Below are 26,642 nucleotides of genomic sequence, written 5' to 3'. Positions count from 1 at the left end.
GAAGACTGTTATTGGACCAGGACCCTTTTTCAGATGGTCTCTTGGGGGCCTGAGGTAACTTAAAGGAAGATAAAAATGTATTTGTTTCAAAGGCCAATAAGCACATGAAAAGATTCTCAACATCAGCCAACAGGGAAATGCAAATCAGAATCAAGAGATACCAGTTCACACCCACTAGGATGGCTATAATCAGAAAAATACATAATAGCAAATGCTATCAAGGATGTGGAAATATCAGAACCCTCAGATATTGGCCAGTGGGAATGTAAAATGGTGCAGCCAATTAGGAAAACAATCTGTCAATTACCCCAAAGTTTAAACATATAGTTACCATATGACCCAGCCACTCCTAGGCATATACCCAAAAGAAAAGAACACATTTATCCACACAAAAACCAGTACAGGAATGTTCGTAGCAACAGTATTCATAATAGCCAAAAGTGGAAACAACCCAAATGTCCATCAACAGATGAATGGATAAACAAAACATGGTATATTCATACAATGGAGTAGTGTTCGTCCATAAAAAAGAAGGAAGTACTGATACATGCTACAACATGGATGAATCTGAAAAACATAAGAAGCCAGACACAAAACACTACATATTGTGTGGTTCCACTTAACATGAAATATCCAGATTAGGCAAATTCATATAAAAAGAAGGTACACTAGTTGTTGCTAGGTGTTGGGAGGAGGGAGGCATGGGGACTGCTAATGGGTACCGGTTTCTTTTTGCGGTGATGGAAAAAAATGTTCTAGAATCAGATAATGGTTATTGTTGCACAACCCTGAACACACACACACACAGGAGCGTACTTTTTAAAAGGGTGAATTTTATGCTATGTGAGTTAGAGCTCAACTTAAAAATCAAATTAAAATTAAAAAAATTTTTTGGGTAATTCCCTTGTCGGCCAGTGGTTAAGACTCGGCCATTTCACTGCCGTGGGCCTGGATTCCATCCCTGGTTGGGGAACTAAGACTCCGCAAGTAGCACAGCACGGCGGAAAGAAAAATAATTTTGCCCTCACAGAGGCCCCTTGCAACCTAGTGAGATGGAACACGCAAGACATTAGCAACAATTCCAACCAAGCACAGGCTCAGCCGCTCTTCCAGTCCGAAGACCGCAATTCCACCACGCCTCCGGCAGCGGAAGTCCCGGCCTAGAGGCTGCTGATTGGCTGAGGCGGAGGAGCGGGCGGTGCGAAAAGCGGCCACTCGAGACCCTCTCAGCGGGGAGGAGCAGAACGAAGCCTTAGCTCGCGAGATTTTGCTGGTTCCGCATTTTGGGTCTGTAAGGTGGGGGAGGGGGGAGAGGCGGGTGCAGTTGCTCTCACCTGCTTGCCCCAGCTCGATCCCGGCCCGGAGCAGCGGCGGCGCGGGCTTCCGCTGTCCGCTGGCTGAGGACCTTCAGCTCCCCCTTGGTCCCGCGCGGGCTCCGAATCCTGTCCGCGGCAGGGGCCAGCGGCCCCTCCCCTCCCCTCCGAGGATAGAAGATGAGCTTCCTCTTGTGAGTGTGGCCCGGTCGAGGGCTCCAGGACTGAGGGCCGAGGCCCGGGAGGGGCGGACGGGCGCCTGAGGCGAGGGCGGGTCCCCGGGGCCGGGGTCGGGTGCCCGGCGCTTGCTTTGCCCACGCTCTGGGTCACGGAGGAGGCTTGGATGTGGGCAGAAGCAGAGGGAGATGAAGGTCGAGGCAAAGGAAGCGGAGCGAGAAGGTTGGGGAGTAGAAAGGCCCTGAGGCCGGTAGTGCCTCCAGACTTTTCCGCCCGAGGGCACCTGAGGGCAGAGGGACGATCTGGGGGGTCTCAATTTGTCTTGAGTCTCGAGCCTTTTAGTAACGATGCATGCTGACTTAGCTTTTTACTCCACCGTACGTCCAGCTTTATTATCGTCAGTATTAAATTACCCCCGCGGAAGAATGCCGCCCCAGGAAAATGTGGGAGTGCCGCTGAAGTTAAGCTGCGGGCCTTGCATCCAATTCTGATTCAGCCCACTTTGTGAATTTGTATAATTAACTAACTTCTTTTTAACTCAGTAGAATCCTATTTTAGAGATAACGTCTGGGCCCAAAGGAGGCTTCAATGGGAAAGTTTGTAAATTCTCTGATGATTCTTAATCGCATTAAGGTTTGAGAAGCATTGCTCTAGCACCTTATTTTTCTCAGGTGGCTCTCTTTACCTAGCATGTTGCTTAAATATGTATTGTATGAGCGAATAAATAATCCATTTTCAGTTATGGGCATCACCCACATACTTGACATCTAAAATAATGTTTCATAACCAGAGTTTACGCCGTTTCTTACTGTGAGAAGTTTGGATTCTTTCTAGTATTTTGCTATTATAAAATAGGACTACTGAGACTATCTTTGTCTAAATCGCTTTTCCCCTCCTTTGGATTATTTTTTTAAGCGTATGGTCTTCAGAGTATGATTACCATTTTAAAAAATCTTTATGATTTATATTTTAATTGCAAATTTCCATATTACTAGAAACCACCACTACCCTCCCCCCACCCCCCAGTCTTCTTTTCTGTTTTGTGGATGCACAATTCTTATTTGCTTTTTGGACCTAAATGTGAGGCTCTTTATTTCTTTTAAACTTTGTTTTGTTGATGGACATTTGAGTTTCCACTTTTGGTTATTATGAATAATACTGCTATAAACTTGGACATAAGTGTGTGTTCCTTTCTCTTGGGAATTGCCTGGTTATGTGGTAACTATGTTTAACCTTTTGAGGAACTCCCAGAGTTTTTCAAAGCACTGCACCATTTTGCCTTCCCATCAGCACTGTAGGAGTTTCAATTTCCCCACACCCTCCCTAGCACTTGTTAATTGCATTTTTGATTATAGCCATCCTAAGTGGATGTGAAATGTATCTCATTGTGATTTTAATTGGCATTTCCTTAATGACTAATGATGTTGAGCATCTTTTCACTGTGCTTATTGGCCATTTGTGTATCTTCTTTGGAGTAATGTCTATTCAGATCCTCTGACCATTTTTTAAATGGGGTTGTCTTTTTGGTTTTAAGTTGTAAAAATTCTTTATCCTGGATACAAGTCCCTTATCACATCTATGATTTGCAATATTTTCTCCTACTTTGTGGATTCTTTTCACTGTCTTGATGGTGCCATTTGAAGCACAAAAGTCTTAATTTAGATGAAGATCTTACTGAACCTTGAGACATCATTTCTTGCTAAGTACGGAAAATATTTAGCTACCTGTCATTCACAGCTTGTTTCTATTGAAAGGGCCATTCCCTCTAATTTAGTACTTCCTTATTAAATTTAGCTCTTTATCATGTTAAACACAAACTTTCCATATTTGATTTTTATTGTTTTCATAACTCCTTTTTACTTCATAATCAGTCTTATTTAAAATTCAAATTACCCAGGTAAAGTGAAAGTCCTCAGTTTTATTCCCTTCCCCTTCCTAGAAGTAATCACCACGATCAGTTTGATGGGTGACACTTTCTATGCATTTACAAAATGGGCTTCTGCTGTACATTTCCTTCTGTAATATGTTTAAGCATGTATTGAGATCTATTGGTGTGAATACAAGTATCTCTATCTTGTTATTCTTAACTACTGTATGGTATTCCATGATATAGATGTATCATAGTTATTCATTCCTCTACCAGTAAGCTTTAGGATCATTTCCAGGTTTTTCGCTATTAAAAATAATCTTGGGAAACACATCCTTATCCATATCGAGGAGAGACACCTAGAAGTAGAAGGGATGGATTGAGAAGCATTTCAGTGTTAATAGATATTGCCGTGTTGCCCTCTTAAAATGTTAATGCACTTTGACCATTAGCGAATTAAAGTACTAATTTCGCTCTACCCTATCCCACACTTAATGTAATTGTTCTGATTTCTGACAGGTTAAGGAAAAATAAATCTAATTTTAATTGAACAGCTTTTCATATGTTCACTTGTCATTCTGTTTTTCTTTCTGAATTGTGTATTCATCTCCTTAGCCCATTTTTCTAAAGCATTCTTTGCCTTTTTCTTAACAGATTATAAAAGCCCTTTATAATTTAGTTAATATTTTTAATATATGTTGCAAGTACTTTTTTTGGCTACTTGTCTCCTTGTTCTGAATTATTGAAGTTTTAATTGTTACCGTTAGAAAGCTGTCCATTTTTTTCTGGGCTTTGTGTCATGTTAGGAAGACCTTCCTTATGAATGGTGTGAGATAGGAATAAAAACTTGTTTCCCCCCCCACCCCCAAAACCAGTTGTCTCATTTATTTTCCGTGCTATAAACTCTAAAATGTTAGTGCCACTTCTCTGGTTTGCTTTGATGGCATCACAAATATTTTGATACAGAAAACTGGATTTTTGAGCTATACGAACCTTAAAGCTAACACCCTCACAGCACTATTAGGTGAAAATTGAGGCCAAAGGAGGTTAGGTTTCTCAGGCAGTCACAGAGTTAGTGGCAGATCAAGAACTAGAATCCAGGTTTTTTCTTCTTTTGGTTAAGGTGCCCTTTCTTTTACACCAGACTGCTTCATGAGGCATAGTAAAATTGCCTTCTGTGTGAAATTGTGCTGCTAATCCTGTTTCTATGTAGGGGAAAAAATTTAACTCTTTTATTGTGTTTATTCTCTCCTCCCCTACCCCCCATCTTGGCACTTTTCAGGGAATATTTTTTAATTTCAAAACAATTTATATGCCTAAAATTGTCATTCTGCTTCCGGTCCTAAAAATTGATGTACTTTTACTTTTAACCTAACAGTAGTAGCCGCTCTTCTAAAACATTCAAACCAAAGAAGAATATCCCTGAAGGATCTCATCAGTATGAACTCTTAAAACATGCAGAAGCAACTCTAGGAAGTGGGAATCTGAGACAAGCTGTTATGTTGCCAGAGGGAGAGGACCTCAATGAATGGATTGCGGTTAACAGTAAGTTCTTAATAACTTTCAACTTTACTGGTTTATAAGAAGATTTTGCTAAAATCTTTTTGTTAATGAACTTTCTTATGGATGTAGCTGTCTTAGTAAAACAGATTATCTGTAAAGAAACATGTAAGTGCAAATACATCCAAAGTGTGTTCTCTTCAGAGTGTACCTGATTGTAGCTTGTGTGGTTAAATAGAGAGAGACCTGAGGAGAAATGAAAAGTACTCTGGGGTTATCTCTGAGGAGAATGGTCTGAATTGCTGAGTAAGATCAAATGAAAGATTGATAAATACAAAGATTCTACCTGTGGTGGACATGACTTTGTAGGAATCCATCTTCATAGTTGTGCCCCCACTCTCAGCAGCTTTCATCTGCCTGTGTATACAGAAAAGTCAAGTGCAATTGTTATGGTCAGTCACTTGATTATTGTGAGTTAGGAGTAGTCAGAAGAAAATTGAGAGATTGGGAGAAAACAGAGGGACCCATGAGCTGAAAGTCACTCTGAATTCAAGCAGTAAGGGCATGACATGGAAGGATATGCTGAGGCTAGAGGTTTGAATATTAGTGTCTATCATTTCTGAGATGAGATCAGTTCTGGATGATAGGGTTTAAGTCTATTAGGAATTTTAGTTGTTCCAGGAATCTTTAAAATTTTTTTTTTTTTTTTTTTTGCCGTACGCAGGCCTCTCACTGTTGTGGCCTCTCCCGTTGCGGAGCACAGGCTCCGGACGCACAGGCCCAGCGGCCATGGCTCACGGGCCCAGCCGCTCCGCGGCATGTGGGATCTTCCCGGACCAGGGCACGAACCCGTGTCCCCTGCATCGGCAGGTGGACTCTCAACCACTGCGCCACCAGGGAAGCCCTGTACATATGTTTCTTGAATCTCTTAATTCACAGCTTGCCCTTCATTGCAGTTATTATTCCTTGCTCTTTTTGTTGTTGTTGAAGAAACCAGTTTCTTTTCTACAGAATGAATTTTGCTGATAACATCCCCAAGGCATCCATTATCTTGTTCTTTTTTTTGCTGTAAATGTTAAATCTAGAGCAGCACTGTCCAAGAGAACTTTCTGTGATTAGGCAAATGTTGTATATCTTCACTGTGGCCATTTAGCACTTGAAATGTGGCTACTGTGACTGGAAATGAATTTTAAATTTAACTTCATTTTAACGTAAATTGCCCTGTGTGACTAGTGGCTACCATGTTAGAACAGATGTGGAGCTTTGATCAGAGTCAGGTTTGATTTTGTTTAACACTACTTCGTAGGTGGTGGTATATACTTCCAACAGTGTAGATATTTCCATAGTGTCTAGTTGTCTTTTTATGTGGTATTCAACTGTTGATAATCATTGCCTTGGTCAGTGTGGTCCAATAGAAATAAATATATTGTGAGCTACAAATGGAATTTAAAATTTTCTAGTAGCCACATTAAGAAAACTTTTATTTTTCTCAGCTCATTAAAAAGCCATTATTCATATTACTAAGAGAAAAAAAGATCAGGTGTAGAACTATGTAATGTGTTATCTTTGTGTTAGATGGGATAAAGAAACATAGGGGGCACGACACAGAAAAACTTAGTATAGTAGTTACCTGTGTGTAGGGGGGAAGTTGGAGTGGTTGGAACTTAGATTTTTCACTGTATATTTTTATCTATCTTTTGGCATGTGAACCATATGACATATTATCTATTCAGAAAAGACCCCTTTTTTGTAACCTTATTCAAATTATTATCTTTCATTCTTTCTTTTGATTTCTCTTAAATTGAAGTACAGTTGATTTATAGTGTTGTGTTAATTACTGCTATACAGCAAAGTGATTCAGTTATACATATACATACATCTTTTTTTATGTTCTTTTTCATTATGGTTTACCATAGGATATTGAATATAGTTCTCTGTGCTATACAGTAGGACCTTGTTGTTTATCCATTCTATATATAAAAGCTTACATCTGCTAACCACAGCCTCCCACTCCATCCCTCCCCCAGCCCCTTCCACCTTGGCAACCACCAGTCTGTTCTCTATGTCCATGATTCTGTTTCTGATTCATAAATAGGTTCATTTGTGCCATATTTTATTTTATTTTTAAATTTTTATTATTTTTTAAATTTATTGATTTTAATTATTTATTTTTGGCTGCATTGGGTATTCGGTTGCTGTGTGTGGGCTTTCTCTAGTTGCAGTGAGCGGGGGCTGCTCTACATGCGGTGTGAGGGCTTCTCATCCTGGTGGCTTCTCTTGTTGCAAAGCACAGGCTCTAGGCGTGGGAGCTTCATTAGTTGTGACACGTGGGCTCAGTAGTTGTGGCTCGCGGGCTCTAGAGCGCAGGCTCAGTAGCTGTGGCTCACGGGCTTAGTTGCTCCGCGGCACATGGAATCTTCCTGGACCAGGGATTGAACCCATGTCCGCTGCACTGGGCAGGTGGATTCTTAACCATTGCACCACCAGGGAAGCCCCTGTGTCATATTTTAGATTCCACATATAAGTGATGTCATATGGTATTCGTCTTTCTCTTTCTGACTTACTTCACTTAGTATTATAATCTCTAGGTCCATCCACATTGCTGCAAATGGCATTATTTTGTTCTCTTTTTTTTTTGGCTGCACTGTGAGGCATGTGGGATCTCAGTTCCCTGACCAGGGATTGAACCCATGCCCCCTGCATTGAGAGTGTGGAGTCTCAACCACTGGACCGCCAGGGAAGTCCCATATTTTGTTCTTTTTTTATGGCTGAGTAATATTCCATTGTATATATGTACCACATCTTTATCCATTCATCTGTTGATGGACATTTAAGTTGTTTCGATGTCTTGGCTATTGTGACTAGTGCTGCTATGAACATAGGGGTGCATGTATGTTTTTGAATTATAGTTTTGTCCAGATATATGCCCAGGAGTGGGATTGCTGGATCATGTGGTAACTCTATTTTTAGTTTTCTGAGGAACCTCCATACTGTTTTCCACATTGCCTGCACCAATTTATTGATACATTCCCACCAACGGTGTAGGAGGGTTTCCTTTTCTCCACATCCTCTCCAGCATTTGTTATTTGTCGACTTTTTAATGATGGCCATTCTGACTGGTGTGAGGTGGTACCTCATTGTAGTTTTGATATGCATTTCTCTAATAATTAGCAATGTTGAGCATCTTTTCATGTGTCTGTTGGCCATCTGTATATCATCTTTTATTCTGAAGGCATCTGTTGACCTTCAGCTTTCAATTTTTCTTTGAGACTTAATGCTCTAATCAACTGTTCTCAAACCTTTTGGTTCCAGGATCCCTTTATTCTCTTAAAAATTATTGAGAACCTTAAAGGGCTTTTAATTATGTGGGTTATATTTAGTGATACTGTGTTAGAAATTAAAACTGAGCAAGTTTAAATACTTATTTTAAAATACATGCTAACATAAATATATTTTTATGAAAAATGACTATTTTCCAAAATAAATTTTAGTGAGAAGTGTGGCATTGTTTTACAGGTTTGCAAATCTTATTTAATGTCTGACTTAATAGGAGGTTGGCTGGATTCTCATATCTGCTTCTGCATTCAGTCTGTTGTGATGTCGTACATTATGGAGCCTCTGGACAACTCCACCGTGCCTCCTGAGAGAGAGTGAAAATTCAGAGCAATTAAAATGTTTCTGACCTCACAGATTCCCCTCTGAAACAGGGGATCTCTGGACCGTATTTTGAGAACAGATCAATAAACCAGCACACCATCTGGGCACACTCTTTGTTTTGAATGAATTGAATGCCTAAGTATTACTTTCTTAGAAACATGACTAATTTAAGAGGAAGGTTTATAAGTGAGGGAGTTTTGTATAAAATTCCTTTTGACATGGTGGAATATTGATTTGTTTTCTAAGAAACTTGGAAAAGCCCTAGTTGATTTTTTAGGTAGTCTTTTAGATGGGGAACTAAGACATTTTTAAAAAAGCTTGCCAAGGCTTATGTAGTTCTCTTTGCACAGAGTAATATGTTTCACTCAGTTAAGTTCATTTCTTACCCCCTTCCCCTTCTGTTTTCTTCCAGATCTAGCTGAAGCTCCTTTAGGAAGTACTCCTTGACTATCTCAGCTCCTCGAGATGTTGCCTTTTCTCTGAACTCTTCTAGCACTTATTGTTGGCCTTTGTATGCTATTTTCTTATATGTTGTATTACTCCTCTCTTTTAATTTTGTCCCTTTTGTTAGCTGGAGACTCTAGGGGAAGGGGCATTATCTCCTGTCTTTTTTATGTCCTCAATATGCACTAGGTCTCAATTTTTTATGATGAACTAGATTTTTTAAATGCCTGACACAGCTGATACACCTCCCTCCCAGTATATTCCGCAACGATTTTTTTCTCTTTCCCAACACAAATGATATTGTCTGGTCCAGATTGGTAAGAAGCTATGGATTTTTTTCATTTGCTTGTATATGATCAAATTGTATATTCTAATGTAATAATCACCATTACGTTAGAATTATCCCTAATATTTTCCTGCTTACAGGCTGTTTAAAAGCTTAGTATATTAAAAGTTAATGTCTATTAAAAGTTAACTTTACTTAGGTGTAACCACTTAGAAAGAGAATTTATGTGCCCCTGGATTGTTGAATCTCCTGAGGATTCTTGGCTGAATCCTCCGACTGAGAGGTCTGATGTTTTGTTGTGTTTACACAGACATTTTAACGCAGTTTTGCTATTATCTTTCCAGCTGTGGATTTCTTCAACCAGATCAACATGTTATATGGAACTATCACAGAATTCTGCACTGAAGCAAGCTGTCCAGTCATGTCTGCAGGTCCAAGGTACATATACTGGCTATTATATAGGTATTTGAATTATTACCAAATAAAGCTAATCACCAATTGATATAAATTAAATAATAAAGACTTGTTTTTCAAAAAAAAAAAAAAAAAAAATAAAGACTTGTTTTTCTTACCCATTTGCTTGTGAAAACAAAAAGTTTACCTATAAGCTTTTAGTTATTAAATAGTTTGGTATGTGGTACCCAGTATTTTGATTTTTTATAATTGCATTATATTAAGTATGAATATTCAGTAGTAGGATTGACAGTAAAGAAATTTGAGGTAGGATTATCTTGCTTTTACAAAAGTTAGTTTTTTCAATTTTATTAATATTTATGGTTCTGTTTCTGGATTTTAAATTAATTTCTTGGAAGAGTTTTTAGTTGACCCTTTAATATTTGATTTTTTTGTTGTTGTGCTTTTTACTGTTAGTTACCTCCAAACTGTGCTGCTTTAGTTATCTGGCTTAAAAATGCTAGATTAAAATTTTTTTGACTATCATAAATTTCTAGAAATGTTGAAAAAGAGATGGAACTCTTTATCACCCATAAAGTTAAGATGTGACGGAATTAACATTTTAGTGTGTCCTTCCGGCCTTTTTTCCTATAACAAATGATTGATTTTATGTGATGACAGATGGTAGCAAGATATTTACCTCTTGGGAAAAAAATAGTCCTTTCTGAATTTGCTATAGATGTAAAGGAAAAAAAGGTCCCCAATGAGTTTGAGTCCTATTTTTATTATGTTATTTTAGGAGAGATGTTTTTTATTTTGTGAAGTGTTAAGTTTTATTCCTCAAACTATCTTTGGCTTAAATGCTTCACACAGTGAAGTTTTGATTAAGTCTTATTAATCATTCTAGCTCAGCAAAGGTGAGGTAGAAAAAGATGCATGCGTTAGATTGTTTCTTTAAAACCCTCTCCAAGAAACAGGGTTTTATAATCTTGGCTCTGTTGATGATTACTTAATGGCCAACAAGCTCAGAATGTGGTGGATCCATCAGCACCTTACCCAGTCCTCAGCACCCTCTGTCTAACAGACAGGAATGCAGTTCCTTTGTCTTTCTCAGGGCTGTGTTGTAAAACAGATTCTGGCACAGCCAGCTGCCACACTGGCTTCCTTTTCTTTTCCATTTATTACCATCACATTTCAGAATACAGTGTGACTATGGTCGGCCCTCCGTATCCATGGTTCCTCTGCATCTACAGATTCAACCAACCGTGGATCTTGTAGTATTTACTATTGAAAAATATCTGTTTGTAAGTGGACCTTGTGTGGTTCAAACCCACATTGTTCAAGGGTCAACTGTACTTCTACAGGGAACTCTCAAGTAATCTTCAGTAGAACTTTAGGTAATTTACTAAAAATATATACTATACTATACTATAGTACTATATATATAACTTCTGTTGACAAACTGTGAACCTACTTTGATTACAAGTTGCAACATGTTTTTGAACACTTTATCACTAAAACTTTTTTCTCTCCAGATATGAATATCATTGGGCAGATGGTACTAATATTAAAAAGCCAATCAAATGTTCTGCACCAAAATACATTGACTATTTGATGACTTGGGTTCAGGATCAACTTGATGATGAAACTCTTTTTCCTTCTAAAATTGGTGAGTTAATGTTGTAGAACTAATTTTCTTTTTAAAAGATAAATGTGTTATTGTCTTTTTAATGCTCTATTACTATAAAAAAATGTAATAAAGACTGCCAAATTCCTCTCCAAAAAGTTTGTGAATGTGTACTCCTTCCAGCCATGTTTGTGTCTGCCTGTGTTTCTTCATCAGTACTACTTGTTACTCAGTTTTTCATCTTTTCTAATATGGGTAAATAAATTTCTAGTATAATGTACATTCTAAAAAATATCAATAACAGTGAGCATTTTTTGGTTTATTGATCCTTGTGTGTTTTCTGTTTATATCCTTTTTCTATTTCTTTATGTTAAGGTTATTAGCTCTTTGTCATGCACGTTGTGTGTATTTTTTCCCTGGGTTGCCGTATTGTCTTGTTTATGAGGTTTTTTTTCTATGTATAATGTTCTTATTTTGACCTATTAATCTTTCCCTTTATGATGTCTGGATTTTAATACAATGATTAGAAGGGATTTTCCTACTTACAGATTATAAAATATTTGTCCATGCTTTTATTTAGTACTTTTGTGGTTTTGTTTTTACATTTTATTTTAATCTTTGTTCTGTCAGGAATTTTTTCTCAATGCTCCCTTTACTTTTTTCCAACTATAAATGCTAGTTTGTCCAGTACCATTTATCGAATACATGTGTCTTTTATCCCCTCATTATCATATGTGTACACCAAATTGACATATATCTTGGAGTCTTTTAATCTCTTTATCTATTGTTTTAGAAATTCCACACTGTTTTAATTACCATGGCTATGTATCTTTGAACATTTTGTAGGGCTAGTCTCTCTTCCTTGCTCTTCTTTTTCAGAATACTTACAGCTATTCTGGAAAATTTGTTCTTCCAAAGAATTTAGAAACATTTTGCAAGGCAAAAAAAAAAAAACTGAGGTTTTTTATTATGATTTCATTCAATTTGTAGATTAATGTAGGGATTCTCGTTCTCTTGACAATACTGAGTCTTCCTATCCAAGAACAATTCATATTCATTTATTCATGTCTTTTAATTATTTATTTCCTCGTGTAAGATTCTGTAATTTACTTTATGCTAGTCCTTCAGGTTTCTTAAGTTTATTCCTAGGCACTTAATGTTTTTATTGATAATCTGGTTTCTAACTGGTTATTGTTTAGTATATAGGAAAACTATTCTGATTGTTTCTTTTGGATTGGTTTTCTTTTTTTTTTTTTGCGTTACGCGGGCCTCTCACTGTTGTGGCCTCTCCCGTTGGGGAGCACAGGCTCCGGATGCGCAGGCTCAGCGGCCATGGCTCACAGGCCCAGCCGCTCCGTGGCATGTGGGATCTTCCCGGACCGGGGCACGAACCCATGTCCCCTGCATCGGCAGGCGGACTCTCAACCCCTGCGCCACCAGGGAAGCCCTGGATTGGTTTTCTTGAGTTTTTAAAGTATATAGTTACATCATACTAAGATAATATTAATTTCACCTCTTCTTTTCTGATAAATATACTACTTGTGTAACTCTTATCTCATTGCAATAACTAGTACTTCCAGAGCAGTACTGATTAATGGTGATGATGGCAAACATCCTTTTCTTGTTTACTTTTATGTGAGTGCTTCTAGTATTTCAGCATTAAGTAGGAATCTTGCTTTTGGTTAGAGGTATGTGAATTTTTAAAAATCAATTTGGTTATAGGGTTTTATCAGATACTCTTCTAGTATCTGTTGTTGATCATAAGGTTTTCTCCATTTTTTTTTAATGTTCTGCTGCAAGGGTATTTTTTTTATTTCTGCTATTTTGATTAAGATTTTGGCATTGGTATTCATGGATGTGATTGGTCCTTGTCACTTTCAGTATAAGGATATCTTATGAACAACATATTGTTGGATTCTGTCTTGTCTGTTCAGGCTGTTATAACAAAAAATACTGGAGACTGGAGGGCTTATAAGCAATAGAGATGTATTTCTCACAGTTCTGAAGTCTGCAAGTCCAAGATCAGGAGCCAGCATGGTCAGGTTCTGTCATAGGTCCTCTTCCTGGTTTATAGATAGCAAAAAGCAGTGTTTTTGTTGTATCCACACATGGCAGAGAGGGAAATCATCTTTGTCGAGTTTTTTCTTATAAGGGCACTAATCCTATTCATGAGGGCAGATGCCCTATGACCTAATCACCCCCAAAGGCCCCACCTCTTAGTACCATCATCTAGGGGGTTAGAATTTCAACATGATTTTGAGGGAGACACAAACATTCAGAACATAGCAGATTCCTTTTTGAAGTCTAATCAGAGGCTCTTTCAGGAGAAAAATTTATATCATGTTGTTGTGTTTGGTCTGTTTGTTTTTGGTCAACTTTTCCGTTCTATAAAACCTTCTGTTTCCTTTCTCATAGATCCTTTATTGTGTATTGGGTGTGCCTGAATGTTAAATTCAGCTTGGAAAGTGCTGCTTAGATTAAAACAAATCACTTGTATTTCTTTATTAAAGTCTCCCTCTTATGGAGGTAAAGAATACTTTTGTCATTATTCTCTTTCCTCGGCTTCCCAATTCTTCAGTATTTTATCCTAATGTTCTGGAATTCTTTCCCCCTTCATTAGGCTATTATCCAGAGCTTACTTATGCTAATTATTTATTATTAGACAAAACTGTCTATTATTCATTTTTAAACAAATATCCAACTTATTAATGTTTTTTTTCCTTTGGTTTTTTTTAATTCTTTTTTTTAAATTCTTAATGTTCTTTTTAATAGCATGGGGCCCATTTGCGAATTCTGAGAGAAAAAGGATTTGACTTAAATCCATCTTTTCAGTACATGAATATAAGACCAAGTCCAGAAAAAACATGTCCATAAGCCCCAGAATAATGTGTGAAAAGGCAAGTTGTTACCAAGACTAAGGGTGGGGGGTGGGGACACACACACACACACACACACACACACACACACACACACACACATCAGCTAACAAGAGCAAACTCTACTAAATTTCAAGCTATTAAGGACTGGTTGAGAAATAAAGAATACAAAATGCAGGGAAGGAGAAAGTGACAGCCTTTGTTTTCTGAAAGATTAGAGAAAAGAATATGTTCAAGAGTAGTGTAGTGGAATAGACCTTTAAGGCCAACTAATCTAGGTTATATTGGAAGCAGATGCCTTCTTATGTATTTGTTAGCTATACACAGTGCCAGTTGTATTGTCTTTCTCCTGTCCCTGTTTTCTAAGAAACATTGGTCTTGTCAACCAAAATTCTCAGGAATGCAACCAGTCACATCCCCACCTGCAGTGCTTGGAGAGAGATGACTAAGTCCTCTCCCAGTTCTTTTCTAAGGAAAAATAAGGAGGTGCCATTCCTCCCCTTTACAGAAAGTATTATTCCCCTTCTTAGACTATAGGAAAATGAAAATAGCACTTTAAAAAATTAAATAAAAAGTTGGGGACTCCTAGTTTAAGAAGGAAAACTGGCTTTTCAGAGTACTTCAGAAGAGGAAATACTTTTTTTTTTTTTTTTTTTTTTGCGGTACGCGGGCCTCTCACTGTCGTGGCCTCTCCCGTTGCGGAGCACGGCCTCCAGACGCGCAGGCTCTGCGGCCATGGCTCACGGGCCCAGCCGCTCCGCGGCATGTGGGATCTTCCTGGACCGGGGCACGAACCCGTGTCCCCTGCATCGGCAGGCGGACTCTAAACCACTGCGCCACCAGGGAAGCCCCGAGGAAATACTTTTTATTTGTAGACAGTAGATAATAATGACTCAAAGTGTGCCTTTCTTTTTTTGCTCGGGAGAGTTTCCAGTCCTGGTTGAGTGTGTATGTGTTTGTGTAAAAAAATTTTTTTAGAGTTAAAAATTGCAAAAAGTAAAAATTTTCTATTTATGGTCAAAAATACTTATTCTCCAGGAGTTCCCTTGTGGTCCAGTGGTTAAGACTCCATGCTTCCAGTGCAGGGGGCGTGGGTTCAATCCCTGGTTGGGGAACTAAGATCCCAACATGCCATGACGTGCAGCCAAAAAAAAAAAAAAAACTTGTTGCATTTAATTTTAGGAAGAAACTCTCCTGTATTAAACAACTAAAATTGTTTTTGATTCCTCATCATCTTGCATAACTTGATACCTGTGTCTACTATTCTAAGGCAGTCAGGAAAAGTGTGGTATGTGAGGATACCTCATGTACTTAGGTTTGGGGGGGTTCCCTTGCCTTTTAAAAAAAAAATGGAAATAGGCTTGTATTTGTGAATTTGTGTATTGGAGTTGCTCATTTCAGCATCTAAACTTTTCTGCTATTTTTCTTGAATTGATAAAAGACTGATTGATACATACCTATATTACAGGTGTCCCATTTCCTAAAAACTTTATGTCTGTGGCAAAGACCATTCTAAAGCGTCTGTTCAGGGTTTATGCCCATATTTATCACCAGCACTTTGATTCTGTGATGCAGCTGCAGGAGGAGGCCCACCTCAACACCTCCTTTAAGCACTTTATTTTCTTTGTTCAGGTAAGTTGAACCACGTTGACTTTTGTGTCCTTTGACCTGGACATATCCGGATTAGTAGTTTATATAGAGTAATTTTTAGAGTCTTATTTATGGATGTAGAGCTAAGCATGCAGGGTTCTCGTGTTTTGTTCCCTTTTCCATGTTTGTTTCTTTGATGTGCATAGCAGCATAGAAACCATTACCCCCATTTTGGACCTTTTGCCTCTGGAGAGACCTGCCCCAGGTCTCTGGTTAAGATATGACAAGAAGCACCAAACACTCAAGAAAGCTTGTCCATACCCTCCTGTTCCATCGCCACTGCTGGGTAAAGGGGTGCCATGGGAAAACATCTATGGTTGGGTTGTTTCATGAGATGTCTACGCCTAAAAGAGAAACTTTTGGAAGAACTCATTAGCTACTATCTTGGGTTAAGTTTCCAGAAGTCCACTTCAGGCCAAATCTTACAAAGCCAGCAGCTAGAAACTTCAAAAAGAACCACCCTCTTCAGAGGTGTGGCCTATTTCCTTATGGGCCCTTAGTTGGAATTAGAACTTTTTAAAGTCAAAATAATTCTCACTGTTTGAAAAAGATATCAAAGAATAGGGACTCGTTAGCCTAACTTTCGAGATATATAATTCTATATGTAAAATATAAATATGTCTCTCTAGATATTTTGGAGGGAAAGCAGGTAGTTTTATAGTAGATATTGTATGTCACAATTCTATGTACCACACAAAGGAGAATGTACTGTGCTCTCTTCTTTGTTTTCCTTCTGAGATTATTGCATGGCATAGATAGAGTGTAGATATAGATATACGAAAGTAAAAGGTCTGCTGCCCCAGATGAGGCCACTATCAATGATTCAGTGTATAGTTTTCAGATAATTTCTGTGTAAATGCAAACATTATACAATTTTGATTTTACACAGGATCATGCTAATATGTACGGTTGCTTATTTATTAAGTCCCCTGTATTTTAAAACGGAGTAAAAATGACCCCATTTTAAAATGTTCATAGAGATTATTTCATCATTCTTTTGGATTTCAGAAAGCTAGGGTTGGGAAGCCCTTCTCAATGACATTTATAGAGTTTTAATTTTAGATCTGTTTTTAAATTTTATTTTTCTTCTTTATTTTAGGAGTTTAATCTGATTGATAGGCGTGAGTTGGCACCTCTTCAGGAATTAATTGAGAAGCTTGGATCGAAAGACAGATAAATTTTTCTTCTAGAACAGTTACCCTCTTGCTTCATCTACTGCTAGAGCTATCTTGTTGCTTTCTGTTATAGACTAGTGATACAAACTTTAAGAAAACAAGATAAAAAGACACCTGTTGTCTGTGTCTACTGATAAAATTGTCCCAAAGGTAGGTTGGCCTAATACCTTCAGAGTGAGAAATTCAGGACACAGCTGAATCTGAGGCACTGTGTGACCACTGCTGTTACTGCCATAGAGCCATAGTTGGTTGTAGAATGTGAGGACTAACCTGGTTTATTAGTTTACTTACTCTTTTACTGAAGAAGATGATCGACTCTGTTTCAGGTGACAGCATGATGGATATTAAGAATTTCCAATAATTTATTAACAGGTTTCCAGAACAAATTTCCTAATAATGCAATCACAGATCAGTTTTATTCTGCTTTTATTTTACAAATAGAAGAGGTGTTCTAAAATTTCCTTAAAATTTAGAACATTTGTGTCACTTTGGATAACCTTGTAGTTTGAAGTTTGTATGCTAGTGTTTTTATAGGTAAGATTATATATATGTATATTTTTTCAAAATCCATGATTGCAGTTTAAATCATCATATGACATGTGGTATGGGAGTAACCAAAGTTATTTCTAAAAGGACTTTATTTTTTAATCTTTATTTGGGATTTTATTCACATAAAGCTATCTAAATTTTTAGTGTGTGTGTATCAAATAATTTTTTTAAGGCATCTAAGGATCATCTTGCAGATTTTTATTTTGAAATGCTTCATTCAGATTAATTTTAATATGTAGGTTTTGGCTGAGGAAAGAAAAACTTCCAAAAAATTATGACAAATTTGGGTCTCATAAACCATTATTTTCATTCATGTTTGTTTCAGAGGCCTTAAAATTTGGATAGGAGAATGGAAGAAAGTACTCAGAGTACTTGACTATTTTATTTTGAGTTTTCCTTTAAAAAGAAACTACTTTTATACGTTTTTATTGTGACTTGAGACTTAGTTAAGTGTAGTGTAGAAATGCACGAACCTTATCCCGATAAGGATAAAACGTAAGGAAAACCACAATAAAAAACCTTGAAGGTGTACACATTTTATAACCCAGCTAAAAATTTGATGTGCTGCCTGTTCTTTAATGTGTGTGTGTGTTGGGCGAAGGGGGGTAATATGTTTAAAGGAGACAAAATGGGATAAGTTAAAAAAAAAAAAAAAGAAAACTTCATCTGTTAATAGTCAAAGGATGGATTGGGATTTTATTCTGTTTTGTTTCTGTATTAAAACTTGAAATTATTCTGTTTCTATTGGGATAAAAAGAATCTTTAGCGAAGAAAAGGTCTAATTTTCTTTAGGTTTCTAAGATTTAGACTGTTTAAAATGTAATGAGGCACACATATTACTAAAGACTTGCCAGACTGGCAACACTTTAATTTCATCAATGTTCTTCGTTTCAGAGCTATGATTTTTTTTTTGCAAAGTACTCACCATCTTCCATCTTGATACCTTTGGTTAAGGTTAAATTTGATAGGGTTTTATTTTTATTATTCCACTAGAATGTAAAGAAAAGAATTGCTTAGAAACTCCATTTTTGTAATAATCCAGTTTCAATAAATTCTTAAATATATGTAGAATTTTAAAGGAAACAAAACATTTTATCTGATTTAGGCTGAAACCGTACATCGTTGTTTTGGGAAATAAAGAGTAGAAAAATCCCTTATGAAAAAAAAGAGAAAAGCCCTCTATGAAACATTCCATAATCCATGTTTTAAGAATATCCAAAGTCCCTGTCACGCATTCTGTATGTTTATGTTGATCATTTCCAAACAAGAAAGACGGTTTTTACATGCCACCTAGAATGTTACTGACTCTTGACTTTGAACATTGTTGGCTTTAAGTATGCAAGGAATGAAATATTTCTCACCTAGGATTGTACTTTCATCATTTCTAATATTTCACATATCATCAAACAAAAGGGTTCTCACTTTTCTCCATTTATTTTCAGTGGTAGAAATCCTCCCTCTCTTCATGACTCAGCCCTAAAACTAACTAAAGATGGCCACATTTAGGACAGTAGTAGACGCAGCTTAATAATGGGACATAAATTTTAAAATTTGTTGGTAATTTGGGAATTCAGGTAATTCAGAATGTCCTTTTTTTTAAAAAAAAATTAAAAGCATTACTAGGTTCCCAAGCTAATCTGGCTTAACCAACAATGCATCTAAACATTGGTGTTAACATTATTTGTTTACATACAAGGCCAGGGAGTTGAGAACAGGAGAGTTGGAGGAAGGGGAGAGAATAGGGAGAGGATGACACCTTTCTGACTTGGCTGGAGGGCCAACCTTTGATTAAAGTTGGAAGAAATCAGTCTCTCTTTGACTCCTCTCAATCTTGATTTATCTCCCTGAGTAACACTCACTCCCCTGGCTCCTCGTAATCAGAAGTCATCTCTCAGTGTCTGATCACTGCCCTTCACACCTGACTAAAATCATGGGTTGGACAGTACTTGCTAAATTATGCAGTTAATCCTATGGTGCTTTAATTTCCAGGCCTTTAAAAAAAACTTCTGGCCTGGAAAGTTTTTTTTAAAGGCCTGGAAATTAAAGCACCATAGGATTAACTGCATAATTTAGCAAGTACTGTCCAACCCATGATTTTAGTGCAGGTTTTTGTTTAAATAGTGCAACTTCCTTGTACTACAGTTTTTGTATTGACAGCCAAATGTATCCTTTATTCTCCAAACTGTGAATAAAGTGATTTTTAGTGCGCTGCCAGCTAACAAAGTATTTCCTTTCATCTTAGACTTGTAGGTCCCTAGCTCATATAGCTGCTTGAGAAATGCACATCTGTATTCATCATTACATTGATAACAGCAAGAGGAAGGTTTTTCTAGTAATGCAAGAGGAACAATTCTGGTGGTGATTTTAATTTTTCAAATATTGTTGAGGTTTCTTGATTATACTCTTGGCCTTCTCTCTGAGCAGTGAGGTCACATTAGAAGTGGAGAAGCTTCTAAACATAACATCATCACCTTATAAGCATAAATAAATCATTACTGAAGAGTATAAGTCCTAGAAATTTGTTTCTAAGCACCTCCAGTCATGGTGCTGTTGTTACCCTTGCCTGGTTGTATGAGGCTGTCTCTCCTGTCTAGAATTCTGGCCTGAAAATACCAGCTGGTACACCAAACTAAAGCAGCTTCAACAGGGACATTATTTCCTCCTAATATCAGTTCAGTAACTGGATTTGGTTTTTTACTATTGTACAATTCTGGCAAAGAGGGAAAATAAGTAGTTCCTCAGTGTTCCTTTGTTTTGCATTAGATTTTGATATTTCAGACTGTAAAAGGGCTTTGGGGGATGCTATTGATATTACCTGTGATAGCAGTAATTTTACTGAAGCAACTGCATTGAAATTCACTTGGGTTTTCTCTCATTATCAGGTTCTTTTCCAAACGAGTATTCTGTAAATCCAAATGGATTACCAGTGTGCTATAGATTTATTATAGAACAACATTCTATGTTTGGTCTACATTTAAAATAGTTTAAGTTAGTCTTGGTTATCATCTAAAATATTTTTAAATGTTCTTTACATGAAAATTTATTTTGTATTTTTAAACCTTTAGGGGCTTTATCTATTTTTCTAAGTCAGTTAACTGTACTTTTAAAAAAAATATTTTGTATCTACTTTTGTAACTTCATCAGAATAAAATATATTGAAAGAAAGGAAGGACTGATGAAAGTATGTCTCAACACACTTGTTTCTATTTAAATGTGAAACTTGAGATTTTTGCAGGTTCTGTGGAAGGTTACCTTTGCTTATCATTTAGTAGCGAAAATGTTTTCTTAACTCTTAGAAGAAAGGGAAGTTCCTAAATGAACTAAACATCTTGTAATAGCAGGCCCATCCCCAAGGAACAGACTGTGCCTCTGGATGCAGTGGCTAAAACCTGTCCCAGACAAAAAATAAGTTGTCTCCTTCTTACCATGCTAACCAAGCTCTTGACCTTTTTTGTACATTCCTGGTTGTGAGATTGAGAAAAGGGAAGAGGAAAGACTAGACTTACTAATTTTCTGACCTTGAAATTTAGTACTCGGCTTATCCATAAGACACCCCTCCCCACATCAAACACATTTTTCATTATTATAGGAGAAATATTAGTTACTTTTAGAGGTTCAAATGACAGATACCTAATTTTAGGTCCATTCAAAATATCATTGCTAGAATTGTTTCGACCTTTTTTGAGTAGAGTTAATGAAAACTTAACGAATGTGGCTAAATAATATGGGTTAACACTCATTTTGTATAAAGGTATGGGTAAGCTAGTAATCAAAAATTGGACTTTTTTTTTTTGATGGTTATATTTCAGTAAACTTAAAATCTGTTGCAAAAGTGTTAAGTTTGTGAAGGTGTCTAATGGCTAAGTTTGAAAGCTATTTTAAACTTTATAAATGAGTAGAAGAACTCGAATAATATTTGGGAGAGCCAGAGTCTGGCTTTGAAGCTGCACAGCCAGAAACAGTGTCCAAACCACGCTTTGAGCCTTCTTTAGCAAATACCACAGTGCTGTTGAGGTAGTTTTGGACACTGTAGCCTGCATTGTTGTTGCTGACCACTAGATGTCAGTGAGCCTTACCTCCTCCCCAAAGCTAGATGCATCTGCCTTGACCAGAATAAAGGATTTTACCTAGCACCTCCTTCCTTTCGTGTCTCTTCCTAATCAAAAGCTTAAATGGGTGACTCTCATTGGCAGATCCTAGGTCACATAGCTCTCTTCTGGCTGCAAGAGGGGCTAGGAAAAAGTTTCTGGATTTTACTTGGGGTTCAGAGTTCATAGCAAATTGTTGAACAATCCTGGATGGTCCAAAAGCTTGGACAGGCTGCTGTTCTGTGAACTTTTTGCTCCTGTTCTGTGAAAAGATGAGGAGTTTTCACTATAATGTAAGTATACTTACATTATAGTGAAATGTGAGTATACTGTTTAGCTCAGCTGACATTTTTTTGTAGCAGATTTGCTAACTGAAGGAAGTAGATTATTGATTCAGATTCTGGCCAAACTCTTTGTCTTGTGGCTGACCAGCATTTTGAATATCACTTCCTTAGAGGAACCTACCTGTTTTAGGGGAGACTTTTAGCAGGTTTATCTGATTTAATCCTTACAGCAATCTGTTGAAGGGGTGACAGTTGAGAGGTATGTTAGGAATTTTTCAGTGTTTTTTAGACTATGTCACAAAAGCTCAGACTTTGAATACATAGTGAGGTGGGTCTCCTTCTCTGGCTTGCATTTGTAAAAGTTCTGTGTACTCAAGAGTGCTAGGACTAAAAAAAAAAAAAAAAAAAGAGTGCTAGGAGACTCTGTAAAATAAAATGACTGCAATTTAAAAATCATCCCAATGAGGTAAAAAAAAAAAAAGATATATCCAAATAGATCCTACTTAAGGAATTTTCTGCCGTTAGCTCAGATATAAGTATGAAAGCTGGGAGTGATCATGGACTGATACAAGTGAAGAGGAGAGAGTCTCAAGTTCAGGGCAAAAAGAGTAAATGCAGAAGGGATAGACCCATTTCTAGAGACTAAAGGCATTATGCTTCTAATCATAAAGTAAAACTGGCCTTTTTTAAAAAAATAAATCTATTTATTCTTGGCTGCATTGGGTCTTCGTTGCTGCATGCGGGCTTTAGTTGCGGTGAGCAGGGGCTACTCTTCGTTGCAGTGTGTGGGCTTCTAATTGCAGTGGCTTCTCTTGTGGCGGAGCGCGGGCTCTCGGCGTGCGGGTTTCAGTAGTTATGGCACATGGGCTCAGTAGTTGTGGTACATGGGCTTAGTTGCTCTGCGGCATGTGGGATCTTCCCGTACCAGGGCTCAAACCTGTGTCCCCTGCATTGGCCACGGCACCACCAGGGAAGTCCCTCACTCTATTTTTTATGCTGCCAATCCTCTTCTTTTGCATTTTTCATCCAAGTCCTAAAACTGGCCTTTGATTTGCTTCTATTATAAAAAATTATGTGAAGTTATGTTGGAACTAATTTGGAAGCCCAAGATCGTGAGATTGTTCTGAAAATCCTTTTCTAAAAAGGTTCAGATTCATACTGTGGAGCTAGAATTGTTAAACCACTGTCAGTCAGTGCATACCCTTTTTGTCCCATGCCATGCTGGGCCTTTGACATAGGTTACTAAAGCAAGATCCTGTCATGGAGTTTATGGACCAGTGCGAAAAACAGACATATACATAAATTGATAGTTCTAAAGGGCTATTTTGTGTAGTAAAAGTTATGCAGAAGTTATGGTTTAGTTTACTGCGGGGCAGTCAGAGGTGGCTCCCTGGAGAAGACAAGGCTTGGACTGACTCAAAAGATGGGTAGGGGCTTCCCTTGTGGCGCAGTGGTTGAGAGTCTGCCTGCCGATGCGGGGGACATGGGTTCGTGCCCCGGTCTGGGAGGATCCCGCGTTCCATGGAGCGGCTGGGCCCGTGAGCCATGGCCGCTGGGCCTGCGCGTCCAGAGCCTGTGCTCCGCAGCGGGAGAGGCCACGGCAGTGAGAGGCCCGTGTACCGCCAAAAAAAATAATAAAAATAAAAGGAGTCATTCAACTAATACTAGAATGAATGAGCATACTTTTAGCTGATCACTTTAAACAACAACTGTAGGTCCATCTGGTATCAGGTGGCTTTGGCCTGCAGCAGCTTGAAGCAAGATTTCGGTTCCCTGGCCAGAGATTGAAGTCAGGCCATGGCAGTGAGAGTGCTGAATCCTAGCCACTAGACCACCAGAGACAGTGGCCAGTGACAAGGCCCTGGCCTGTCGGTTTTTAGAAATGAATTTCCACAAGGAGATGGAAAGTAGTGAAACAAATGAAGTGTTTATTAGGAGGAAAAATAGTATGTGTGAATAGACACACACAGGCGGACTCAGAGTCATGCCCTCGTGGTAGTTTGAATCACTTAATATGGGGCATTTCTTCCGGGTTTCCTCTGGCCAATCATCTAGCATTGCCTGGCTCTGAGTCCGTATTTGGTTTATCTCAGGGTCCTCCCTGTGTGCGTGCATCTCTTAGCCAAGATGGCTTCTAGTGAAGAGGCCTATGGGTAGGTTGACATCATCTACTATGTGTAGTCGGGAAGGTCTCCTTGACGTCAAGAATGAGAAATATGTGGTCTCTTTGTCTCTTATGTGGTCAGGGCTCAGCTCCTCTCTGCCCCTGCCATTACTGTTATCTTAAAGTGTCCACTGGAGGCAAAGTCCAGCTATTTACCCTGTTCCTTTTGTTACTTCTATCTGGAAGTGCAAACAGAAGGCTGTCTGTAAATGTCTCCTGTCTCACGTCCAACTGTCACCCCACACCTGGGTTTGCCTCTTGGTGGGTGTCAAGCCAAATGACACAACCAAGTCAGAAGAGGAGAAGGGAGGATTTATTGCAGCAAGTAATAACACTGGGAATCTTTCCCAAAGCAGTATCTCCCCAAGAGCAAAACTGGAGAAGTTTTAAGCTAAGGGTACATGCATATTCATGAAGGGGCTTAAGCAGAGGAGAATTCAGTCTAGAATTGGGGCACAGGTTGACAGAGTCAAAGTTTTAGTTGAAGTCACAAGGGTCAGGAAAGATCAACATAATTTCTTAGCTTCCAGTTGATCTGGTGGCTGAGCTCTCAAGGCGGGTGGGGATGGTGTTTGAATTCTGCAAAACAACCCAAGAGTGTGTGCCAGGCTAATCTTTACCGTTGAAACAGAACTGGGAGTCTTTATAAGTGATTTATTATCTTTGCGATTGTTACTACTATTGCTGGGTTACAGTCGTTTGTTCCTGCATTCTTTTATTTCCTTAAGATCATTAATTACTGAGACCTATTCAAGGGCAAGTGCTGTGGCCAGGCTTAGATCACAAAATGACTTAGGCCAGAAATGGCTCATGTCAAGAAAGCCATGCCTGATTCTCTTTCTCCGGGGACCTCCTACCCTATCTGCTTGCACAACCCATCCAAGTGCAACACCGAACATGTTGATTGTATAAGCCAGAATGCAATACGAAAAGGCTGGTACATCCTTCAGTGTATACCAGACCACATGCTGCAAATATCCTACTAGAGAAAGGGCTTGGCTGAATTTTGGCTTTGGTATCTTTCTGAAGCATTCCAGCAGTGGGGCAGATTTGCTGATAATCATACTGAAACCGCAGAAATGTGTCTCGGGGCTCCAAGGAGCTCTGGTTCTTTATGGCTCAGCACAGAAAGAATGCAGCAAGAGGCAAAGTGATAGATAAGTGATTTATTAGAATAGGATGCTTGTGAGGTTACAAGCAGCCGGCAAGAAGGGTGCTGCCCCGAGAGCTTAGTGGGCTACAGTTCTGTGATCAAAGGAGAAGTGGGGAGGGGGAGAAGACCACCACCTTCCTCATTCTTCAGTAGATGTCAAGCTTCCGTCATCAGTTCCTCCTCCATGTCAGGCGGGGGAGTTTTCTTGTCCCTACATGGTCAAACTGGGACTGCCGTGGCACAATGGAAATGAGCAAAAAGGCAGTAACAGGGCTTCCCTGGTGGCGCAGTGGTTGAGAGTCCGCCTGCCGATGCAGGGGACACAGGTTCGTGCCCCGGTCCGGGAAGATCCCACATGCTGGGGAGCAGCTGGGCCTGTGAGCTGTGGCCACTGAGCCTGTGCATCCGGAGCCTGTGCTCCGCAACGGGAGAGGCCACAACAGTGAGAGGCCCGCGTACCGCAAAAAAAAAAAGGCAGTAACATATACTAAAATGTGATAAATCATCTCAGGTTTCAGTATAATGTCACCTTTTCCTTATATTACTGTTTTCAGTGCGTGAAGAGAAGTATGTCTTAGGCATCATCAACTTCCTGAACTTACTGGGTAGGATGTGGGTCTCATTACACCATTGTTTTATTGTTTGGGGGCATGTCTCATGCTTCTGTTGCATGGTTTTGTTGCTAGGCAAGCCTGCTTGGTTTTGCGATTAAGCAAACCTACTTTCTTGGGTGATCGTTAACTTACAGGGGTCTTCTATACTTTTTTCTTATGATTCCTCAGTGGAATTAACTGTTTAATCACCTACTTTGTTCCTTTACTCAGTCCCTATCAATACCGGTCCCTGATGGTGTCAGTTTCCACTGCATTGTGAAGAATCCAAGGTCTGTGTTTCCAGCAGCATCTCTGCTGGGCCGTGTCCTGCAGGCACCTTAGACTCAGACGAATCCAAAACTGAGTTAGTCGACCCCCTTCACCCCAAACCTAGTTCTCCTCTACTCATTTCATTGTCCAAGCCGGAGCCCTGAGGGTCCTCCCCGCTGCCTTCACACCCTCATCCGCCAATCGGGTCACTCCAGTCCATTCACCTCCCAGGTGTCTCAGTCCAGTCCTCGCATCCCTGCTGCTGCTGCTTGCTTCTGCTGCTGCTCTAGTTCGGGCCTCAAGTCTCACTTGAACCATTGCAATAGCCTTGGGACTTCTGTCCTCGTCTCCAATTTCAGCCTCCTCCTGTCCCCGCTCCTTGCAGGAGCGAGTGATCTTTCTAAAACACGAATCTGAAAACGACTCCCCTGCTTAAAATCCTCTCCTGGTTCCCTCCTGGAGGGAGAAACCCAAGCTCCTCAGTTTAGCAGCAAGTTTTCGGGTGGGGAGTTGGAATGGAGGCGTTCCACCTAGGGCCCCAGGGTCCTTGGGACGAGGGAAAGTCCTGCAGGACCG

The 26,642-nt window shown here is 38.9% G+C and overlaps 1 protein-coding gene across 1 annotated transcript; it reads left to right on the top strand.

Moving 5' to 3' along the window:
• Positions 1-1,275: 1,275 nt before the first annotated feature.
• MOB1A (MOB kinase activator 1A) lies at positions 1,276-22,367 on the top strand. The gene is made up of 6 exons (XM_032652710.1): positions 1,276-1,507; positions 4,736-4,902; positions 9,589-9,682; positions 11,173-11,306; positions 15,609-15,772; positions 16,890-22,367. The coding sequence occupies exons 1-6, from the start codon at positions 1,494-1,496 to the stop codon at positions 16,965-16,967; spliced, it is 651 nt and encodes a 216-aa protein (XP_032508601.1). The 5' UTR covers positions 1,276-1,493; the 3' UTR covers positions 16,968-22,367.
• Positions 22,368-26,642: the final 4,275 nt, after the last annotated feature.

Source organism: Phocoena sinus, chromosome 13, assembly GCF_008692025.1.
Source record: "Phocoena sinus isolate mPhoSin1 chromosome 13, mPhoSin1.pri, whole genome shotgun sequence".
NCBI lineage: Eukaryota > Metazoa > Chordata > Mammalia > Artiodactyla > Phocoenidae > Phocoena > Phocoena sinus.
This window is presented reverse-complemented; position numbering and strand designations above follow the sequence as displayed.